The following is a 19896-nucleotide window of genomic DNA, read 5'->3' as shown; positions in this document are numbered from 1 at the left end:
AGAAGAGGACCTAGAAATCCTAATGCAAGGAGGCAAATTTGATCCCATAGATGTCAATCATACTTAATAGGATGAAACTTCTATGACTGGTCTATGACTGTAGATTGGTATTTAAATTAATGGCTCAGTGGATGGAGTACTAGGCCTAGAAGCAGGAAGACCTGAGTTCAAATTCTGGACACATCACTTCTCTCAGCTTCAGTTCCTCATTTGTAAAAAGTGCTAGGACTACAAATAAGAAAAAGACAATAGTTCTTCTCCTCAAATAGTATACAATGTAGTGAAGAAAGACAATACACAAAAGGAACTTGAAAAGTGAAGGGATGGGAGGGGGAACTATTAGAGGCTCGACTTAGGGGTTATGATTCAATTGAAACTAAACAGAGCAAGCTGATGGAAAATGGAAAATGGAGTTACCTGGAAAATTCCAAGTCCTCTATAAAAGAAAGGCTCTGTTTGGAGTTTATTGCTCCTTCCTCCAGCTCTCCAATAAGGAGAGAAGTAATGGAGATGCTGAGAAGATGGTATTAAAAACAGCTTCAATTTTCATGGTGATGATTTCAGGTGGATGGCTTATAGCTGGGGAGGAAGTTATTCCACAGTGTAAAAACCATATAGAGTAGCTGATGGAAAATGGAAGCTATTAGCTCCCAAACTTGCCTTTGTAGTAAGTTATTCTTCAAAAGGCAAAGGAATCACAAGGAGAGATTTTATTCAGGATTTTAGTCTTACTTAAGAGAAAGAACAGTTTTGGGGATAGAAGTGATAGGAACCCAGCGAAAAAGTGACAATTCTTTCCTAGAATTTGTGATGGAAAAGGAGATAAAATGGGGAAATTGTCGATCTTGTAACCTAGATTTGAGGAAATTAGATTTCAAAGGGTTCAGAGGAAAGACAAGTACACTCTCATGGACTAAAATGGGAAAGTCAACCTAGAAGGGATGAGATATTATCAATAATGAAATCATTGAAAATCAAAGGCAAACAATTTCAATTGGGTGGGATGGGGAGGGAGGAGGAGATTTGTCTGAAATGATATGAATCTAAATTGCAAACTAGTTTAGACATAAAAAGAAAAGTAATAGAATGACTGTAAAAGCATGACCCAGTTCTGTAAAACTATTGTCAGAAATGTTAAAACTTCAAATAAGCTGAAGTTGTCAATCAGTTAATAAATATGTATGTACCATGTGCCAACCTCTTTGGTAAACACTTCCAAGGGAAGTGAAGGACAACAAAAAGCTTTCTTCTTTTAAAATCTATGTTGGGAGGGGTCAGCGTGGTAGCTCAGTGGATTGAGCACCAGGCTTAGAGATGGGAGGTGCTAGGTTCAAATAGGTCCTCATACACTTCCCATTTGTGTGACCCTGGGCAAATCACTTAACCCCCATTGTCTAGCCCTAACCACTCTTCTGCCTTGGAGTCAAAAATACACAGTATTGACTCCAAGATGGAAGATAAGAGTTTTTATTAAAAAAAAAAAAGAAAAAGAAAAAGAAAAACTCATCTTCCTGAGTTTATATGTAGCCTCAGGTATTTATTAGCTATGTGACCCTAGGCAAGCCACGTCACTCAATTTACCTCAGTTTCCTCATCTGTAAAATGAGCTAGAGAAGAAAATGACAAATCACTCCAGGATGTTTATCAACAAAATCCCAGACAGGGTCATAAAAGGTTGGACACAAATGAAATGATTGAATAACTAACAACAATCAGACATTCCATTGTAAGAAGGAATTACAGATACTATGTCAAGAATAGGTCTATCAGTTTGGTTACCATACTGATGTTTCATAGATAGCCATAAATTCACATTTCTAGTTCCTCAAAGTAGAAGATAATATAACCAATATAGACAAGCTAAGAAGAATCATTCTTTGGGTATTTTACTAGATGGACCCACTTATTCTTTTACTGTTCTCAAACTAATTCTCTAAGTATCAAATTTTCTCCCCCTCTTTCCCTATGTGAAGACCTCACAAGTTAGAAAATGCAAGAAAGGCAATATGGAATAGAGAACAGAGAACTCTCTCAGGATCTTGAGCCCCATGTTTAAATATTACCTCTGACATCTACTAAGGCTTTAAGCAAGTCATTAAACCTTCCTAAGTCTTAGTCTCCTCATCTCGGAAATAAGAAGATTGGGAGTGAAATATAGGAGTGAAATCACTCCCAGTACTATATCTATGGACCAAATCAAGCTGGAAGCTGCTTATCAATGATTGCTCTTATACTAGAATCACTGTAAAAGAAGCAAAATATTAGGTTCAAGGCTTAAAGTCAGGCTGTTGGAGAAATTTGCCAAGCATGCCACACCTGCTTTTAGAGTCCCTTTTTTTTTTCTTTCCACTCTTTCTACTTCTTCAGATCTAGATATTGGCCATCTACTTTCATGCTTCCCATGCTATGGAATTCTATAGTAGCCACCACCTTCCTCAATCCAGACAATCTTCTTCAAATATACAGACTACCTTAAAATAAATACTCTTTTTCTGGATATTTCCTTTTATTAATTTTCATACTTACTAGGAGGGCAAGGCATTTAACCTCTAGTTATCTTCCAAATTCAATAACTTATTCATGTTTTTATTTTTTATTGTTGTTTTAAATTTATTTGTTTGTTTTTGTTAGAAAAACTCATCTTCCTGAGTTTATATCTAGTCTCAGATATTTATTAGCTGTGTGATCCTGGGCAAACCACTTTACCCCCCTTGCCTCAGTTTTCCCATCTATAAAATGAGCTGGAGAAGAAAATGACAAATCACTCCAGGAATTAGTGGAGGAGCACACCTTTGAAATCATCACTGTAGTGAAAAACTTTTTTTGCCACTGGAGAACAGTAGTTGTTCTGGCACCATATAATCTTATAGTTTTAGAGGAGGTACCTTAGAGCCACTGAGAGGCTAACAGACAGGCTATGTCAGAGATGGGCCAGGAAGCCTGGCTTCATGACTACCAGGGCAGCTTTCTATCCCCTACTCCTCTCCTTACTATATCGTAAGGACATCCAGGATCTCACTGGGACCCCCAAGCCGGATCACCAGAATTAAAGTCATATTTTGATTCTCTTTTGTAGCCTACAAAGTAATTAAAAATTGCGTGCCATTGTGAACCACGTGAATGTTCCATACATAGCTCTCTGTCCTTTACGAACTCCAGAGAGGAGAGTGGCCTGATAAAGACATTTTTTTTTTATGACTAGGCTTTTTGTGGATTCGGACTTGAATGCTGGCCTGTTCCATTTAATGTTTTCATGGAAAAGCATTGTTTCTTCCATTCAGGCTACGAATACCTCAGCATGAAATATAGAAACCAACCTGCTTGAGGAAGAGACGTCATGTTACACGATATGACAGGGCACATCACATTCTCAGAGATAATGAACAAAAACAGCAAGACAAATGGTGCTGAGACTCTGATTCTGTCTGTTTTGTCTAATGCAGTTTTAAATAATTGGGGGCACAAGATTTCAAATGCTCTATATCCCCCTTCATTCTCTGAGAAGGAATGAAAGACTTGCAATGGCTTGGTAATAGAATAAGGATGCAGAATAATATAATTAGAAAAGACTCTGATACTAGTGCCAAACATTTTGGAATAAATTCTAGACCCAATTATTCTGAATTTAGATCTCCTGGAAATGTGAGAAATCTGGCAAAACAACCTGCTCAGAATCTTTAAGTTACTTGAATGACATTTCTCATCACAACTCAGTTTCACTGTATTTACCTTGAAGAAGGAAGCAAACTTTGGATTGCGGTGATAAAGAGAAGCACGATAAATGCACAGACCAAGTTTGATTTGAATACTTCATCCCTCATTTGAGAATACTGCAATGAAAAAAGAAGATTGAGTTACTTAGAAGCTTAGAGTTTGCCTTGGGGAGGAATAAAGCTATACCCAAAGTTTCAGAGAAATGAGCAAGAAGATGGGTACATCAATTCATCATTTTTAGAAAAATTAAATGGAAATTCTCATAATAAAGGAAACTTTGAAAATGATCCATTTAAAACAGAGGCATAGGACATTCTCCCAACCACAACCCAGAAGCAAACAGAACTTACTTTCTTATTCAGGGGAGGAAAGAGGAAGGAGCAGGCAGAGTCGTCCCCCCCCCCCGCCCCCTCCCATCATACTATTTTTTTCTCCTTTCTCTAAATTGAATGCTTGTTTTTAAGATATAGAAAACATATCACCACAGAAGCAGCAAATAAAATACACACAGCTTTTTCATGAGTAAATTTAAAGTCATTGAAGGATCATGAGTGGTTTATGCTTTTGTGTGTGGGAGTGGAGGATTTGGAGATTCATAAGACCCAGAATTTTACAACTGGATAGGATCTTAGAGATCATTTGGTCAACCTAATTCATCTTCTGGAAAAGAAATTGAAGTCCAGACAAGTAAAATGCCCTGCCAAAGTTAGCATAGACTTTAGTGACAAGAATTGGGGTAGTGTTCTTTTTTCTTCTTAGCCTGAAATTATTCTGATGTACATAAAGGATTCTGTGTGAAACAAAGAAGATTCAAGCTTCTAGAAGGGTCTAAAATAGTGGTATGTCAAACTAAAAAAGAAATGAATCCCTACAGGCTGTGTATTGACTTAGAAAACTATACATTATATGTGTTGTATTATATTTTTATTTATTTTGTTAAACAATTCTAGGTTACATTTTCATCTGTTTGTTCAAAGTTTAGCATTTGCTTGTGGGTAGTTTGACAACTTCACTTTAGAGCAGCCTCTTTATTTTATGGATAAAGGGATGGAAAATTGATACAGTACTATATACATTATATTTCCTTTCATCTGCTTGTCGACACCCTCCAGGATGGCAATGACTTTATTTTGCTTATCTAGGGGATGTAGCAAAGCCATTGTCTAACTTTAAAGACTTCTGAAATTTTTTTCTTTATGCAACCCTTTGCTTCAAGTATGAGGGCAGGACCAAGTCCAGTCATAATGTATATGATTCCAAGACAGTATGATTTATACTGAAATTGCCCATTGCATCAGGAAGGCTCAGATTTGCAAAACACAAAATGTACTTCATTAGCAAACATTTGACATATAATCTTGCAACTTCTTTAGAATAAGGGGAAATTTTGCCAGTTTTGCTGGGAAAATAGAACATAATGGGACACCTGAGGTCATATCTGGATGAGAGGAAAACTATCGACATAGTGGGAATTAAAAAAGCTTTTTGGTACTTATTTTAGTGAGAATAAGTTCAACTCTTAGTTGACTTTTCCCTTTCTCTTTTCATTCTTTGCATTCTTCCAGACTAGGGGTTCATGGGTGAAGTTAATGTCTCAGTGGGTTAGATTGTTGCTCTAATGAGACTAAGGTCATGGGCTCAATCAAATGTAAGAAATTTAGCATCACTCTCTTGCAATGTTAGTTTCATTCTCTGCTATTATGACGGAAGACTAACCCCTTTATCCTAGACAACTATGCAAAAAGGGATCAGGAAGGCATAGTAAGTAACCCTTACTCATGGGATTATAACTAGAGAGCTGGAAGGGACCTTGGAGGCCATCCATATCAACCCCCTCACTTTAGAGATAAGGAAACTAAGGCTCAGAAAATTTAAATGATTTGCCCAAGGTCACACAGGTAGTAAGTGGCAGAGACAGGATTTGAACTCAGGTCCTTTGACTCCAAATCCAGTGTTCCTTCCATAGCACCATGCTGCCTCCTGGAAAAAAAACAACATAAATTTCATGTCCTATTATAAAACCCAGTTTGTCTTCATTTAAATAACATTTGTTCCATGGACACTTCCCTGCTTTCCCCAACTAAAAATGGTCTCCCACTCACTTGATCTCCTAGCACTTTATATTTCTTTTAATAGTTCACATTTATTTCTGTAGTATTTGTGTGTGTGTGTGTTCAGGCTCATATTTCATCAAGGTGGAGAGCTTCTGTGAGAACACTCCCTTTACAGAGAAGATCAGCAGCTGTGCTGGAATGTATAGTCTTAAGAAAATTGTCTGGGATATCTGAGAGATCAAGTGACTTGCCAAGGGTCAACGCCCTGGTGTGAACTTGAGTCTCTTCCTAACTCATAGGTCAGTTCTCTGTTCATAAGGCAATACTCTTTCCATAGAGAACTTCAAAGATTAGCAAATCTTTTCCTCATAACATCAACACAACTCAAGGAAGGTAGTAGCAGTTTTATTATTAACCCTGTCTTACAGATGAGAAAAATGAGGCTCAGAAACTGAAGACCACAGTCACAGAACTAGCAAATGTTGGAGATAGGATTTGAATCCAGTTCCTCTGACTTAAATTCTACAGCACCTTCTGTATTCTATTAAGTGTTAACATTAATTTCTGTACACATTCTTTTCCCTATTGTACTGTATTTTCCTTAAGAATAAGGATAATATTATATATTCACAACTCTCTTAGTGTCTTGCACATAAATGCTCAATAAATTTTTGCCGAATAAATCTTTTGAATTATTTAACATTTTAAACATTGTTGTTGTCTTCCTTCATTTCCAAAGAAAACCAATATGACATGATATTTTGACTTGTGCATGACTTGGATTTCAGCTAGGAAGAGTTGTACAAGAGTTGGCCTCACTGGCTTTACCAAAGTCATGGAAGTCCAGTGGCAAAACAAAAGTTAGTATGACTGGTGTTGATTCAGGAGGCAATACTATCATGCACAAGGAAATATGCTAAAATGGTATTTCTGGAAGGACAGAACACACCAAAAACCCTTACATTTGGTAAAAGGAGCATTTCCTTGTATCTATTCTAACAATCATTTGTTAATTAGGTTCATTCATTCTTCTTTCTTTTCAAATGGGATTGTGTAAAGGATGCAATTATGATTTTTTAAAGGAAGATTGTATCTGATTGCCTCCAAGGAGTGTCATAAAACAATTTAAAGATGATTTTTAGGAGAGTCTTTTTTAATTCAGAAATATCAACATTTTCTATCAGAGTCATAAAGACAATAATAATGGCTAACATTTATATAGTGCTTTGAGGTTTTTGAAACAATTTACAAATATGTATCTTATATTATCCTCATAATATAACACGGAGGTAGGTGCTATTAGTAATCTCATTTTAGAAACATGGAAACTCAGGCAGGAAGAGGTTATATGACTTGCACAGGGTCACACAGCAGTTAAGTCTTTGAGACTAGACTGGAACTCAGATCTTATGACTACAAGTTCAGTCCTCTGTTTACTACAACATGTAGCTGCCTAATTTTTGGCTTGTATATTGAAATTACTTAATGTTTGCCTAACTGGTCAACTGGCACAGTGGTCATAGATTTAGAACTGGGAGATTTCAGAGATCATTAAATCCAACTACCTCATTTTACAAAGTCTCAGAAAGTAAGTAATTTTCTTGAAGCTACACAGGTAATAAGCCAGGTCCTCTGCTTTCAAATGCTCTCTTGTTGGCACTGCACTGTGTGGAAATGATTTAATTCTTCTTTTGAGTCATCATTGGTTAATTCTTCCTTCCAAAACTCTGAAAATCTGAATTCATATTTATATTTATTTCTGACCCATCATAAGATGACATTGGCCTTCATCCTCCTGATCTGACCAAAGGCTTTGCATGTCTTGATTCCTCAGTTGGTGTTACCATATATTTGTGCTGAATTCTCTTCAACTTATACTTTTTCAAGAACCTAAGGTGGTGTTGAGTCTCTCAAAAATGCCATTTAGAAGTTCACCCTTCATTCAAGAGTAAGTTACAGGGCTCCTTCAAGAAGCCTTTCCTCATCTCACCATCAGAATTAACCTCTTCCTTGAACCATACACAAAAAATATATATTTTTTTACTTCCCTCATGCTTTTATCATGACCAATTCTGCATTAAAGCAATTTGTGCCTGGGTTTCAACAACCTTACTAGAGGCTCCAGGAGGCAGGAATCTTACATTTTTTTATTTTTTCATTTTTTTCCCTCCACACTTCCCACATGGTAGAGACAACCATTCCCTTTTGATCTTGGCCTACTGGCCATCTAGATTATTGTAATAATTGAAGGAATTATGGGAACTGAGGAAACTATTCTGATTCCATCTTGTAACTCAATTCTGTTGCTAACCCAGTTCCCTTTGTATTCAATTATAGGCCTAGTTAAAATTCTTTCTTATGAGAAAAACTTTATTTACTTATGGAATTATTTATTTATTTATTGCATTGTTTGAATCTAGTTCTACATTGTTGAGAAGTTAGACCACCTCTACCTGTTCCTTAGAGACCTTTAACTAAGGACCAATGTTATGCTGACCAGAAACCCAGGCAGATCTGATGACTGATGCAAGGAGTTTTCTTACAATTATACATTTCAAATAACACATATATTTTATCTGAAAGCTGGCCCTCTACTGGTCAATCAGTTACTACTTCTTTGTTCCTTTGATTGAATATAGACAATTGATAACTAGTAGGACATCTCCTTTTCCAATTTCAAGGAATTACACCTGTTTGTTCTTACCCCTTCCAAAATAGAAAGGACTTAATCTTTCTTCAATTAGAAATTTTATTGTCTAAACTCATATCCTGGTTTATGCCCTGCTAATTGTTTTCTCAATGCATAAAAATCTGTTCCTCATGTATTTGGGATCCAGTGCCAAGCTGAGGAGGCTTGGACTTAATTTATTATGCAATTGACATTCATTACTTAATCTATATACTTAGAATCTCAAACTCTTGTTTCCTAAGTTGTTTCAGATTTCATTCACTACATAATGCATTTATTGGACTTCCTGCTTCTAGTTTATTCCCTTATCTTTTCATTTATTAAATGGTTATCAAGTTTAAGTTAATTGAATTAATTTGGGGGGGAAGCATTTTTCCATAGTGCCTAGCACAATATCTTGACAGAGCAAGTCCTCATTTAATGATATCTGCCAGTATTAGAATGTTAGGTTGGAAGAAACCTTAGAAATGATCTAGACCTATACATTCCTTTTTTTACAGAGGAGGAAACTGAGTCCTAGAAAGGAGGAATAGCTATCCCAAGTCACAGAGCAAATTAATTGCTGAGATAAAACTAGATATTAGGGCTTTCAAGTATCAGGTTAATATCTTTTCTATTCTATCACCAGCACTTTTTAGTCATCTCATAGAAAGGATTGACTCAAAGAATAGATATTAAAAGAAGTTAGGTTAAAATCTTATTTAGAATGAATCTTGTATCATCATGGATAATAAGTATAGAAGTAGACATACTGTTTGAAGAAGAAAAGTGCTCTTATTTCCAAAATCAACCAAGTTGTGGGTCTTTTGCCTAATGAATCATGTTAAGGCAAAGGACAGAATCATTTTTGCTACCTGGATAAAATAGATTAATAGCACATTAAAATAAAATTTCTTAAATAAAAGAATATGTGCCAGAGGAAGAAGGGACATAATTTTGAATCCACAAAATGTTTAAAAAATGGAATGAGAAGGCAACTGATCTTTGCAGAAGGATGGTGTTCATTCTTCTGAGGTTTGGATTTGTACAGGAAGTATATGTGTGCTGTTCATTCTAATGCCAAAAGACAGCTAGCATTGATGTCTTTGCCTATGCCTATTGGCATAGATGTCCTTGTCTTCCCTTTTCCTTGTCTTGGCATTGGCTATCTTCCATGCTTGGGATGTACCTTATTCTCATTTCTACCTCCTGAAATTCATATTTCTTTTAAGATGAAATACAAGCACCCTATTCTACATAAAGCTTTTCTTGATCACGCCAACTCAATATTATCTTTTATTCACTTTTGAATCTATTATAAATACATATATTGTTTCTACTATTAGAATGTATTTGGGGCCAGAGACTTACTTTTGTACTTGTACTTAGTATAATGCTTGGAACAGAACAAATACTTAATAAATTCTAATTGACTGATTGATTTTGAAACTATCACATACTATGCTATAAGAAATAGTAGAAAAGCAGTTGGTCACATAAATTGGTTCTTTTCTGATTCCTTGATCTCTCTGCACTGTTGATCATCCTATTAATCTTCATCCCCTCTCCTTCCTTGATTTACATGTCATGGACCTTCTCATAATTCTCCTCCCACAACCCTGAGTTGGTCTTAATTTATTGTTATCTCAGTCCTGTATAATTAGTTCCTCCTTTGTCTGAAAGAGAGGTCATCCCCATGATTTTGTTTCTCTTCTCTTCTTACTCATACTTTGAAATCTCATTCACTCCCATTATTTGAGTTAACAACTCTAAAATGTTTCTGAAATCTATATTTTTATCACTAATCCATCCCCAGAATTCCAGGATAACATATCTAAATATCTTGCCAATAGCTCTCAATGAATATACCAATGATACCTCAAACTCAATATGCCCCCAAATTCTGATATCCACTTTTCCTTCTACTCCTCTATTTCTGTTGACATCGTGACACTTGTAGGTACTCAGGTTTGTAATCTAATCTACTTTTCTCTCTCCATTGCATGCATCCCATAGGTTGTCAAATCTTCTGGCTTCCCATCTTTGGCATCCATTCTACTTCCCACTGCTTCCCACACTCTATTGTTCTCCTGATCCCTGTTGCCATTGTTTAATGGCTTCAGACATGTCTCATTCTTTGGGACTCCATTTAGGGTTTTCCATTTGATTCTACAGCTCATTTTACAGATGAGGAAACTGAGGTAAGCAATGTTAAATGGCTTGCTTAAGGACACATAACTAGTAAAGGTCTGAAACCCAACATGAACTCAGGTCTTCTTAACTCTAGACCTGGAATGTTAGTGGAAATATGTTTTGCATCATGTAGACTTTTTGATTGGCTTGTCTGCAAATCCTAGATACTAAAAGGCAATAAAGCTATCCGAGAATTGGGCAACAAGATTTGGTTTGAAGAGAAATCAAGAAATGAACAGGTTTTAGTATTGTTTGATTTTTATAACCCTGAAACTGACTGCTAAGACATAAGATGACTTGTTTCTTTGGAAAGAGTAAAATATAAAAAAAGCATATTTGAGAAAAGATCCCCCAGACAGACCACACAAAGGTTCAAAAGAAAGCTATTGGAGGCAGAAGAAACCTTATCAACCATCTGGTAGAACACCTTCATATTGTAAATGAAGAAACTTTCAAATCACAGAGGAGGAAAGATGAATTAGGGTAGTGGCAGAGATACTGTGACTCCTGAAAGGGTCATTCCAAGATTCCAAATTAGAACATGTTTTCTCTAGAAGAAAACAATCAGAATCCCAAATATGTATTTCATGAAATCATAGAATGTTAGAACTGAAAAGGTCAAAAGAACATAGAATTTTAAAAATAGGAAAAAAAAAACCTTTAGGAATCTTCAGACTAAGCACTCATTTTGCTGGCGAAATGGCAATTCAGAGACAGATGCGATTTGCCAGGGGTTATAAATACAGATAATAATAATAATAATAATAATAACAATTTTGTAGTTGTTGTACAATTATTTCTGACTCTTCTGGACCCCATTTGAGGTTTGAGGTATCCTTGGGAGCAAGAATAAATAAGACATAGATTATCTTCCTCTCAGGGCCAAGGAACACCATTTTAACGTACTCACATTTCATGATGCAGACTAGCCTATAACTAGTCAAATTAATCATTGTTTGCAACAGAGATATTAACATATAATTTTCTTATAAAATTATTTTTGTTAATAAATAACACCATTAGAGATTTTGTCTATATTAACACAAAAATATGCTTGTAGTATTTATCATAGCTAAAGATGAAATAAATAGCTAAGAAAAAGTTATACCATCAAATTCACAGTTTTCAATTTTGTTTCTTCTATTAAATTCATCATGCTTTAATTAAGGTCATTATTGGTCATGGGAAAAATGAAAATGCATGTGAATTTCCAGGATAAAATTTGAATTTCAATTGTCTTTCATTTCATTAAATATCTAGTTTTAGCTAACATAATCACACGAAGAAAGTAGTGTTATTATGCAGAACATTTAAAATTACATAGAGATTAACTGTCACTTTATTAAGTAAATCTCTTCATTTTCATTATGCCTTAGTTGTGTAGGCATAGTCCAAATTTGTCTCCATAGTAGTGGGGCCAAATGAGAAGAGACCACAGACATTTAGGGATCCAAATTACTTGAATTTATCTTCCTAAATGTGGACTGATAGAAACTTAGCATCAACAATAACAAATCAGATAAGTTCTTAAAACATCAACTAGAACAAAACCTTCGGAACTTGTAGATTGATTGGAGGCTTTGGATTATAGAGCCTGTCATTTGTGTTTGGTCTTTGATGCTTGCTAGAAGAACAAAATGATTTTGTTGTTGTTCAGTTGTTTCAATTGTGTCTAATTTTTTGCAACTCCATTTGGGGTTTTCTTGACAAAGATACTGTAGTGGTTTGTTATTTCCTTCCCCTGCTCATTTTACAGATAAGGAAACAGGAAAAAAAAGGTAAGTGACTTGCCCACAGTCACACAGCTAAAAAGTGTCAAGGCCAGATTTAAATTCAGGAAGATGAGTCTTCTGGACTCTAGACTTGATACTATATCCACCGGACCACCAATTTTTTTACATCTAGAATGTCTTTTATATTATGGAACCCTTTGAAAGTTTTGATCATAGATTTGCTTGCTTACTATGTGACATGTAAGAAATTACTTTTTCACATTAAAGATGAATCCAGATTATTTAGGATATTTATGGCTAATGATACTTTGGTCACCAAATACATCCCTGAGATACAACATAGTGAGCAACAGATAATAAGTATTTAATAAATGACTGTTGACTTAACTTGAATAGAATAGGTAGCTCTGATGTTTACAAACAAATGAGTAGCATACACATGTGCCTAGGCAGATAGTTGGGTATTCGATTTCATAGACTATACAGAAGGAAGTTCAGATTTTCATATTTCTTAGATTTTTCATTAAAGAGCTGGGTTCAACTTAAAACCTTTTATGTGGATCATTGATGTGGAAATTATCCATGTTGACTTTTCATATTGCCTTATTTGATAACTAATGAGAATGAATATTAGCAAAAAGATGGAATAGAATCGTTTCACTTCATTTCTTAAATCAATTGATTTAAATATATTGTTTTGCATTACTTAATACCATTAGTAGTCATAGGTAAAAGAAAATGAATTTCACTATGTTTCAAGATTTTCTGTGGCCTAATATCTGAACACTCATTTCCCTAGGCTACCCCAAAAAGAGCCTACAAAAAACACAAAGAAGATAAAGAATGAAAATGGGAAGGTTTTATTTTAAATGAAAGATTTCTCACTAGAGCTATTGGTTATTGGTTATAGAAGAAAATGCTATAATAATGGTTGAGAAAACTTCCATATAAGAAGACAGTAAGAATGTATCAGCATGGTAGAAGTGGTCAATTGGCCATAATAATTCTCAGAAAAGAGAAGTTGCTCAGTGAATTGAGAGCCAGGACCAGAGATGGGACATCCTGGATTAAAGTCTGTCCCCAGTTATTTCCTGGCCTGGGCAAATCATTTAACCTCCATTACCTAGCTCTTTACACTCTTGTGCCTTGAAACAAATACACAATATTGACTCTACATCAGAAGATAAAGGTTCTTAAATAAATAAATGTGTATGTATAAACCCATTATTAACTTTAGCTTTTACTACACATTTCTATTGATGTACAGATAAAGAATTCTCCTGAGGAATCTTAGTCTGACTATAAGAAAAAAGACAATCCTCTCTGAAAAGGAGCATTTGCTTGAATTTATAGATCACAATGGCAGCCAATGATAATTGATGTTAATAGTTGACCATTCTGGGAAGTAGATCTAACAGAAGCAAGATGTCTGTTTTAGAATTAGTTGATTTGATTTCAAGCCCTAACTCTAATACTTGCTAGCAGTGTGACCTAGGAATATCTTTTTAGGTGTCTGTGCCTTCATTTCCTTATCTGTAAAATGGGATAAAGAATATTCTGACTACCTGTATCATGGAGTTGTGACAGAAATGTAAAAGTATAATCTTTTGTAAACATTGAAATGTCAGTTGGACATCAGGGGACTAATGATTTTATCTTCAGTTTATAAGAAAAATCATACCTGTAAAGGCAACAAAAGGAACTGAGGATAGTGTAGAGTCCTTACTTTAACAACCACAGCAAAACCCCAAGAAAACAAATTAAAAAACAAAACCCCCCCAAAAAAACAACTTAAATAATCCTCTCTTCTAACTCATGACACTTAATCCTCCTAAAATGAATTTTTCCAGCTCTTATCTTGGATGAATCTTTTTAGCCCCTTTCAAAACAGTCATTTAGAAAATGAATAGCATTTTGAAGGGACTTCTTGGAGGGAAAATGACTTAGCTAGTAATGTATATTCCAATGACACAGAATAGTGAACAAAGAGCTGGTTATGAAAGCAGGGAAAGGTAATTGGATTCTATCTCAGACACATGCTGATTGCATGACCCTGGACAAGTCATTCAATCTTCCTGTTACCTAGGCAGAACATAAAGTATTTAAGTCTCAGAGAAGTTACTACCTTACATTGAGAGAGATAAATTCTTCATTTGATTGTTTACTTTACAAATGAAATGACAGGTCTAATTCCCATCCTATGGGAAATCATGAGGATGATAAGTCTTAGGGAAATCACCTAATGGTACAAGCATTTTACAGGTGCATTATTTGTTTGTAGTTACTCAAAGAGTGTGTTCATTGAATAGGCTAACAGAGAAATTGAAAGAGAATTACATGTAGCCAGTGTTGGTGTAGAGTCTGTCAAGTCCAGAACTTAAACTATAAAGTCTCCACTTTGGGTAGGGAATACAGGGCTAACACAAATGTAGTAATATTAAGGACTAAGCTACTTTAAATCACTTGTTTAGTGCAATTCACAGTTAGATGGATAAGCGAGGCATTGAAGTAGATAGAACCCTGGACCTACAGTCAGAAAGACCTGAATTTGAAATCTACCTTCAAATACTTCCTAGATGTGTGACCCTGGGCAAGTTATTTAACCCTTTCTTCCCCCCCCCTCCCCTCCTTAGTTCCTTTATCTGTCAAATGAGAAAGAAATGAAAATTTACTCTGATATCTCTTTCAAGAAAATTCCAAGTTGGGTCATGAAGAATCAAACATGAATGAAACTATTAAACAAGTAGTTTGAGGGGCTGGAGAGACCAAGTGGTTTACCTTTGGATACCAAGTGCAAATCTTTGCATCTTCTGGGAAGGAAATGACTACAACTGGCTTGGTAGGGAAAAATTCCACAGGGAGGGACTTGTAGACATGGAATGTGGCCATCTATTTTGAGGAAGTCCTCTGAACGAATAGGATCTTATAGGATATCTGGTACAGTTTCAGCTGAAAATCTCACTGATAGTCCTTCTGTTTAGTCTTCCTCTGAATCAGGGCCAGGAGTGGTGAGAAACTAGGAATCCCACCAGACTAACTTCTAAACCCTGAGATTTAGCAGGAAATCCTTCTGGTCTCAAGGTAAGCAGGGAGTTTACATTTCCTTTCACGGGAAATGGAGATAGCCTGGCTGGGGGGTATGAGGCATAGAGAAGAACTCAGCAGACTTGGGATTCATAGTTTTCTTTTTTCTATAACTATCAGAGACCTTCTTAAGACTTTGAGGTGAAAGATCTAACTGAAGGAACTGGACATGTTTAGACCGCAGATCAGAAGAGTTAAAGGAGATAGGAGAAAATAATAAATGTGACTTGAAATAAATGAAAGGTCTGTGGAGAGAGCAAGGGATTTAATTGGTTCTCTTTTGCTCCAGAGGGAAGAATCAAAAACAACAGGTGAAAGCTGTGGAGGAAAAATGAAGTTTCATAACAAACAATGACAGCAACAACCAAAAAAAAAATATATATATATATATTAAACAAACCTTTTTAACACTTGGAATTAACTAGAGGAATAGATGAATATTTGTCAGATATATTGCTTGTGCTCCTTCTGAAATTGTATTGTTTCCACTTTGTATCCATATTATTTCCAAGTGGATCTTCACCAAGATCAGTAGGATTCCCTTGATATACTTGGTTGTATAGTGATACAAAGTAGTCTCAATTCCCTCTCATCCTAACATCATAAGAATTTGATAGTAAAATCAAATCATTTAATGATAGAGTTGTTAAATGCTGGTGAGCCCTTTGTTATGGCTACTTAGTAAGTGTCTTGTAAATAGTAGGTTCTTAAAAAATATTTGCTAAATTGAATTATCTGGTATAAAAGTTTACAAAGTGTGGGCATCTAAACTATTAAGTGAAATCTTCAGAAATACTAATTTCTTTATCTTCACCCCACCAACAGTTTCAACTAAATAGGAACAAATGGGTATTGAACAAATCACTTTGCTTTCACCCACCTAAAATTACATCACTAAATATCAGTATGGGCCCAGAAGAGGAGGAGCCGGCAGTTAGTATATGTTGGCCTTATAGGGCTTTCCCTTAAAAATATAATACCTATAGAAATAAAATAATGAAAATAGGCATTCATTTAAGTTTCTTAATTCCATTTCTGTGAATAAAAGTCCTATTTTTACACAATATTTTTAGTGGAAATTCCAGTTTTATGAAATAGAAGTGTCTAATTATGAGGATGATGTGAATAAGGCTTATAAATCTTTTGTGTGTGTTGTGATGGTGGTTTTTGGACCTTGATTCATTAATAAAGAAGAAAAGGAGGCATAGTATGTCACATTAAATTACCTCATGCCATTGTTCAAATACAATATATTCTTTTTCCCCATGAAAATTACTAAGGTAAATTATTTCCATTCTCACTTTTCCCTACTAGGAAATACACTTTTACATAATGACCTGCTGCTCTAAACTCATCACATAAAAATGACATTTTTCTGGAATGGAAAAAATTGCTTTTTAATTTGCTTTGGAAATTGTCAGATGTGGGAGGAACGGGTTGGAGAAGAAGAGAATATATTCAAAGCAAAGAAGTACACCTGCAATGTGATGAAACCAATTCAGCTAAGGTCTTGTAATCTTCCAGGCATATGAGAACCTAGACATTCCTAGAGTTAGGGGACAGCAGTGTGCTGGAGACAGCTGGAAGGGGCTGCTGGTACTTATATCTTCTTATAAGCATTTACGCCTAAGAAATACACACGCTGTGTATCAGGGCTTGCCTTTTTTGTTTTGATGGTTGTCTATAGTCAAGAAAGTGATGGAGAAAATGTTAATAACATTAAAATTTAAAATATGTTAGATATAACTCTCTGAGAGGCCATCGCTAGACATTTAGCAGCACACTGCTGCAGAGAATCATATCTTTAGAGCTGGTCATATAGCATCAGCAGCAGGAAGGTCCATTTACACAGTTAACGAAGAGATTTCTGAAGGGAATGGGGTGGGATTGTACTTTACCCAAAATTATCTGAATTGGCTATGTGTATAAAAAGTTACACCCTTCCATTTATTTCCCTTTGATTTCTTTGTCTATGTTTGCATATTATCTTCCCCATTAGACAGTAAGATCCTTGAGGGCAGGGACTATCTTGTGCCTCTTTTTTGTATCCCATGAGCATAGCATAACCCACGAAATAAATGTTTATTGATGAACCAATGGATTGTAGAGTTGCAACCCAGAATTTCCTCATCCAGAGTATATGAAAATCAATTAACCCATGGATAATTACAGGGAAACTTGGGAGTTTCCAATCCTGCACATTTATACTTCCCTGAGGAAATCACAAGCCTCTTTCATAGCACACTTGACACCATTAAAAAAACAAAACAAACTAACAAACTCGAAGCATTTATTAAGCAACTACCATGTGCCAGACTCTGGGGAGGAAGCACTTTACAAATATCTCATTTGATCTTCACAACAACCTTAGCATGTAAGTTCTATTATTATCCCCATTTTATAGTAGGGGAAGTTGAGGGAGGTGGAGGTTAAATGATTTGCCCAAGGAAGTCTGAGGCTGTAATTAAATTCAGACTTTCCTAACTCCAGGCTGAGTGCTCAATCCATTGAGCCACCAACTAAATGTAATTAAATCCAAAAATTACTTTGATAATATATATTTTTCAATATTTTGTTTGCCTTGAATATGTAGTTTTTTATAAGGATTATACATGGAGCATTGGAAAGAACTTCATCTAATGTTCACACAGAAGAAATTCCTTGCTCAGGATCAAACAATTATTAAATTTCAAAAGTAGTATTTGAACTCAAGTCTTCCAAACCCAAGTAATTCTTAACACCGCTTTTATAGAAATAGGGCTATTAAGTTGCACAAAGAATAGACATCTGGGCCTGGATTCAGACTAGCTCTGTTGGAGCAGCCAGGTAGCACAATGAATAGAGGAAGGACCTGAGTTCAAATCAGGCTTCAGATATTTCCTAACTATGTGACCCTGGGCAAGTCATTTAACTCCATTTGCTTAGCCCTTACCCTTCTTTCTTTGAGTAGTTATTAAGGCAGAAAAAAAAAGAAAAGGTTAAGTTTGAGTTCAAATCTGGCTTTAGACATTTATCTAGTTGTGTAACCCTGGACAAATTACTTAATCTCTGCTTGACTCAGTTTCTTTAACTGTGAAATGGGGATCACAATAGCCCCTACTTCACAGGGACTTTGGTGAAGTTATAAGTGATGAAATAAACTTCTTGATAAACTCTCAGTGTTTATAATAAATGCTTATTCCTACCCTGAATCCACATAACAAACAGGATATAGAAATTGGATTATCTCAAGATACATTCCTTCTTTTTGAGTCTTAGAAGGACTAATCTAAAATATTCCTTGTTAAAAAGCAAAACAAACTATCACTTTTTTCACAGTTCTTTAGACACCCCCCCCCAAGTGAAAACAAAAATTTTAATACTCAGGGGACAAACGATTCTTAATATTTTTAGCTGACTTGGATATGGATTTTTGGTAATCTGTCTTGCCTTTTCTCTGCCTTACTACTGCTCAGGCATTTCAAGTTGGGAACTAAACATGAGTGAAGATTCCTCCAAGTCTTCATGTTTGAGATGGCTTTAAGGGGAAACTCTGGGTCTACCATGAACTTGTCTGTGCATATGCAACTTGGTGTGATGGTCCTTAAACTGAGTGATGGATGGTTACTGTGGCAGCTGAGTAAGATGTACAGAATTGCTCAGCAGAGCTTAAAACTAAATTCCTTGAGCTGGAAAGTACCCTGCTGTTCTTCCCTGAGGCCTCTGCTCCCTCACAAGGGGGGAGTCTGGCAGATAATGGGCTCCCTTGGCCTCTCAGAGCTAAGCTTATCAGTAATAATCAGTGCCAAGGAGGAATCCTATTCCCTTAGATTGGGAGAGCTTACCTTCCCTATTTCCCTTTCCCACAGAAGGTCATCAGTCAGTCACTGCCCTGATTAAGGACTGGAAGATATTTTGAGACTGAGTAAAAACCAAGAAAATAAAAGAAAAAAATATATATCTATATATATGTATATATCAATATATATTTTTTCTTTTATTTTTTTATTATTATATTAGGATATTATTATTATATTAGGATATATATGTATATCCTAAATGACAGAGGGTTCTTTTTGGTGAGGAGTATTAGACTTAAGACGTCATGGGAGTCAGAAAATCTGTGTTGACAATCCTTCCATTTCTGTAGCAGGGACTTGCTTTGTCTCATATAATCTTAGCTAATTGCCTGGGGCATTGAGGGAAAAAATGACTTGCTGAGGGTCACAGTCAGTATAGGTCAGAGACAGAATTTGAAACCAGGTCCTTTTGACTTCCAGGCTTGGCTTCTTTCCACATCTAGGCCTCAAACATTTTACTTAAATAAAAATTGGGGGAGGGAGTGAATACACTGGACTTGACCCCTGTGGAAGAGGGACCTGGTGGGATGGTGGAATAGGGAGAGTTAAAATTAGTCCCATTTTATTCCAACATACATGCTACCCATCCATTAATTAACTTGATTAATTGA

At 35.6% G+C, this 19896-nt stretch overlaps 1 protein-coding gene across 2 annotated transcripts in view; it reads right to left on the bottom strand.

The window, feature by feature from the left end:
• Positions 1-19896, bottom strand: part of ADCY8 (adenylate cyclase 8) — a 382696-nt gene that overhangs the window by 104793 nt on the left and 258007 nt on the right. For both annotated transcript variants that reach the window (XM_007488342.3, XM_007488343.3), the window contains one exon: positions 3730-3830. In XM_007488342.3, the coding sequence (XP_007488404.1) occupies positions 3730-3830 (101 nt within the window). The remainder of the gene's footprint in view (positions 1-3729; positions 3831-19896) is intronic.

Source organism: Monodelphis domestica, chromosome 3 (assembly GCF_027887165.1).
Source record: "Monodelphis domestica isolate mMonDom1 chromosome 3, mMonDom1.pri, whole genome shotgun sequence".
Taxonomy (NCBI): domain Eukaryota; kingdom Metazoa; phylum Chordata; class Mammalia; order Didelphimorphia; family Didelphidae; genus Monodelphis; species Monodelphis domestica.
Note: the sequence above shows the minus strand (reverse complement) of the source record. Positions and strands in the feature narration are given on the sequence as shown.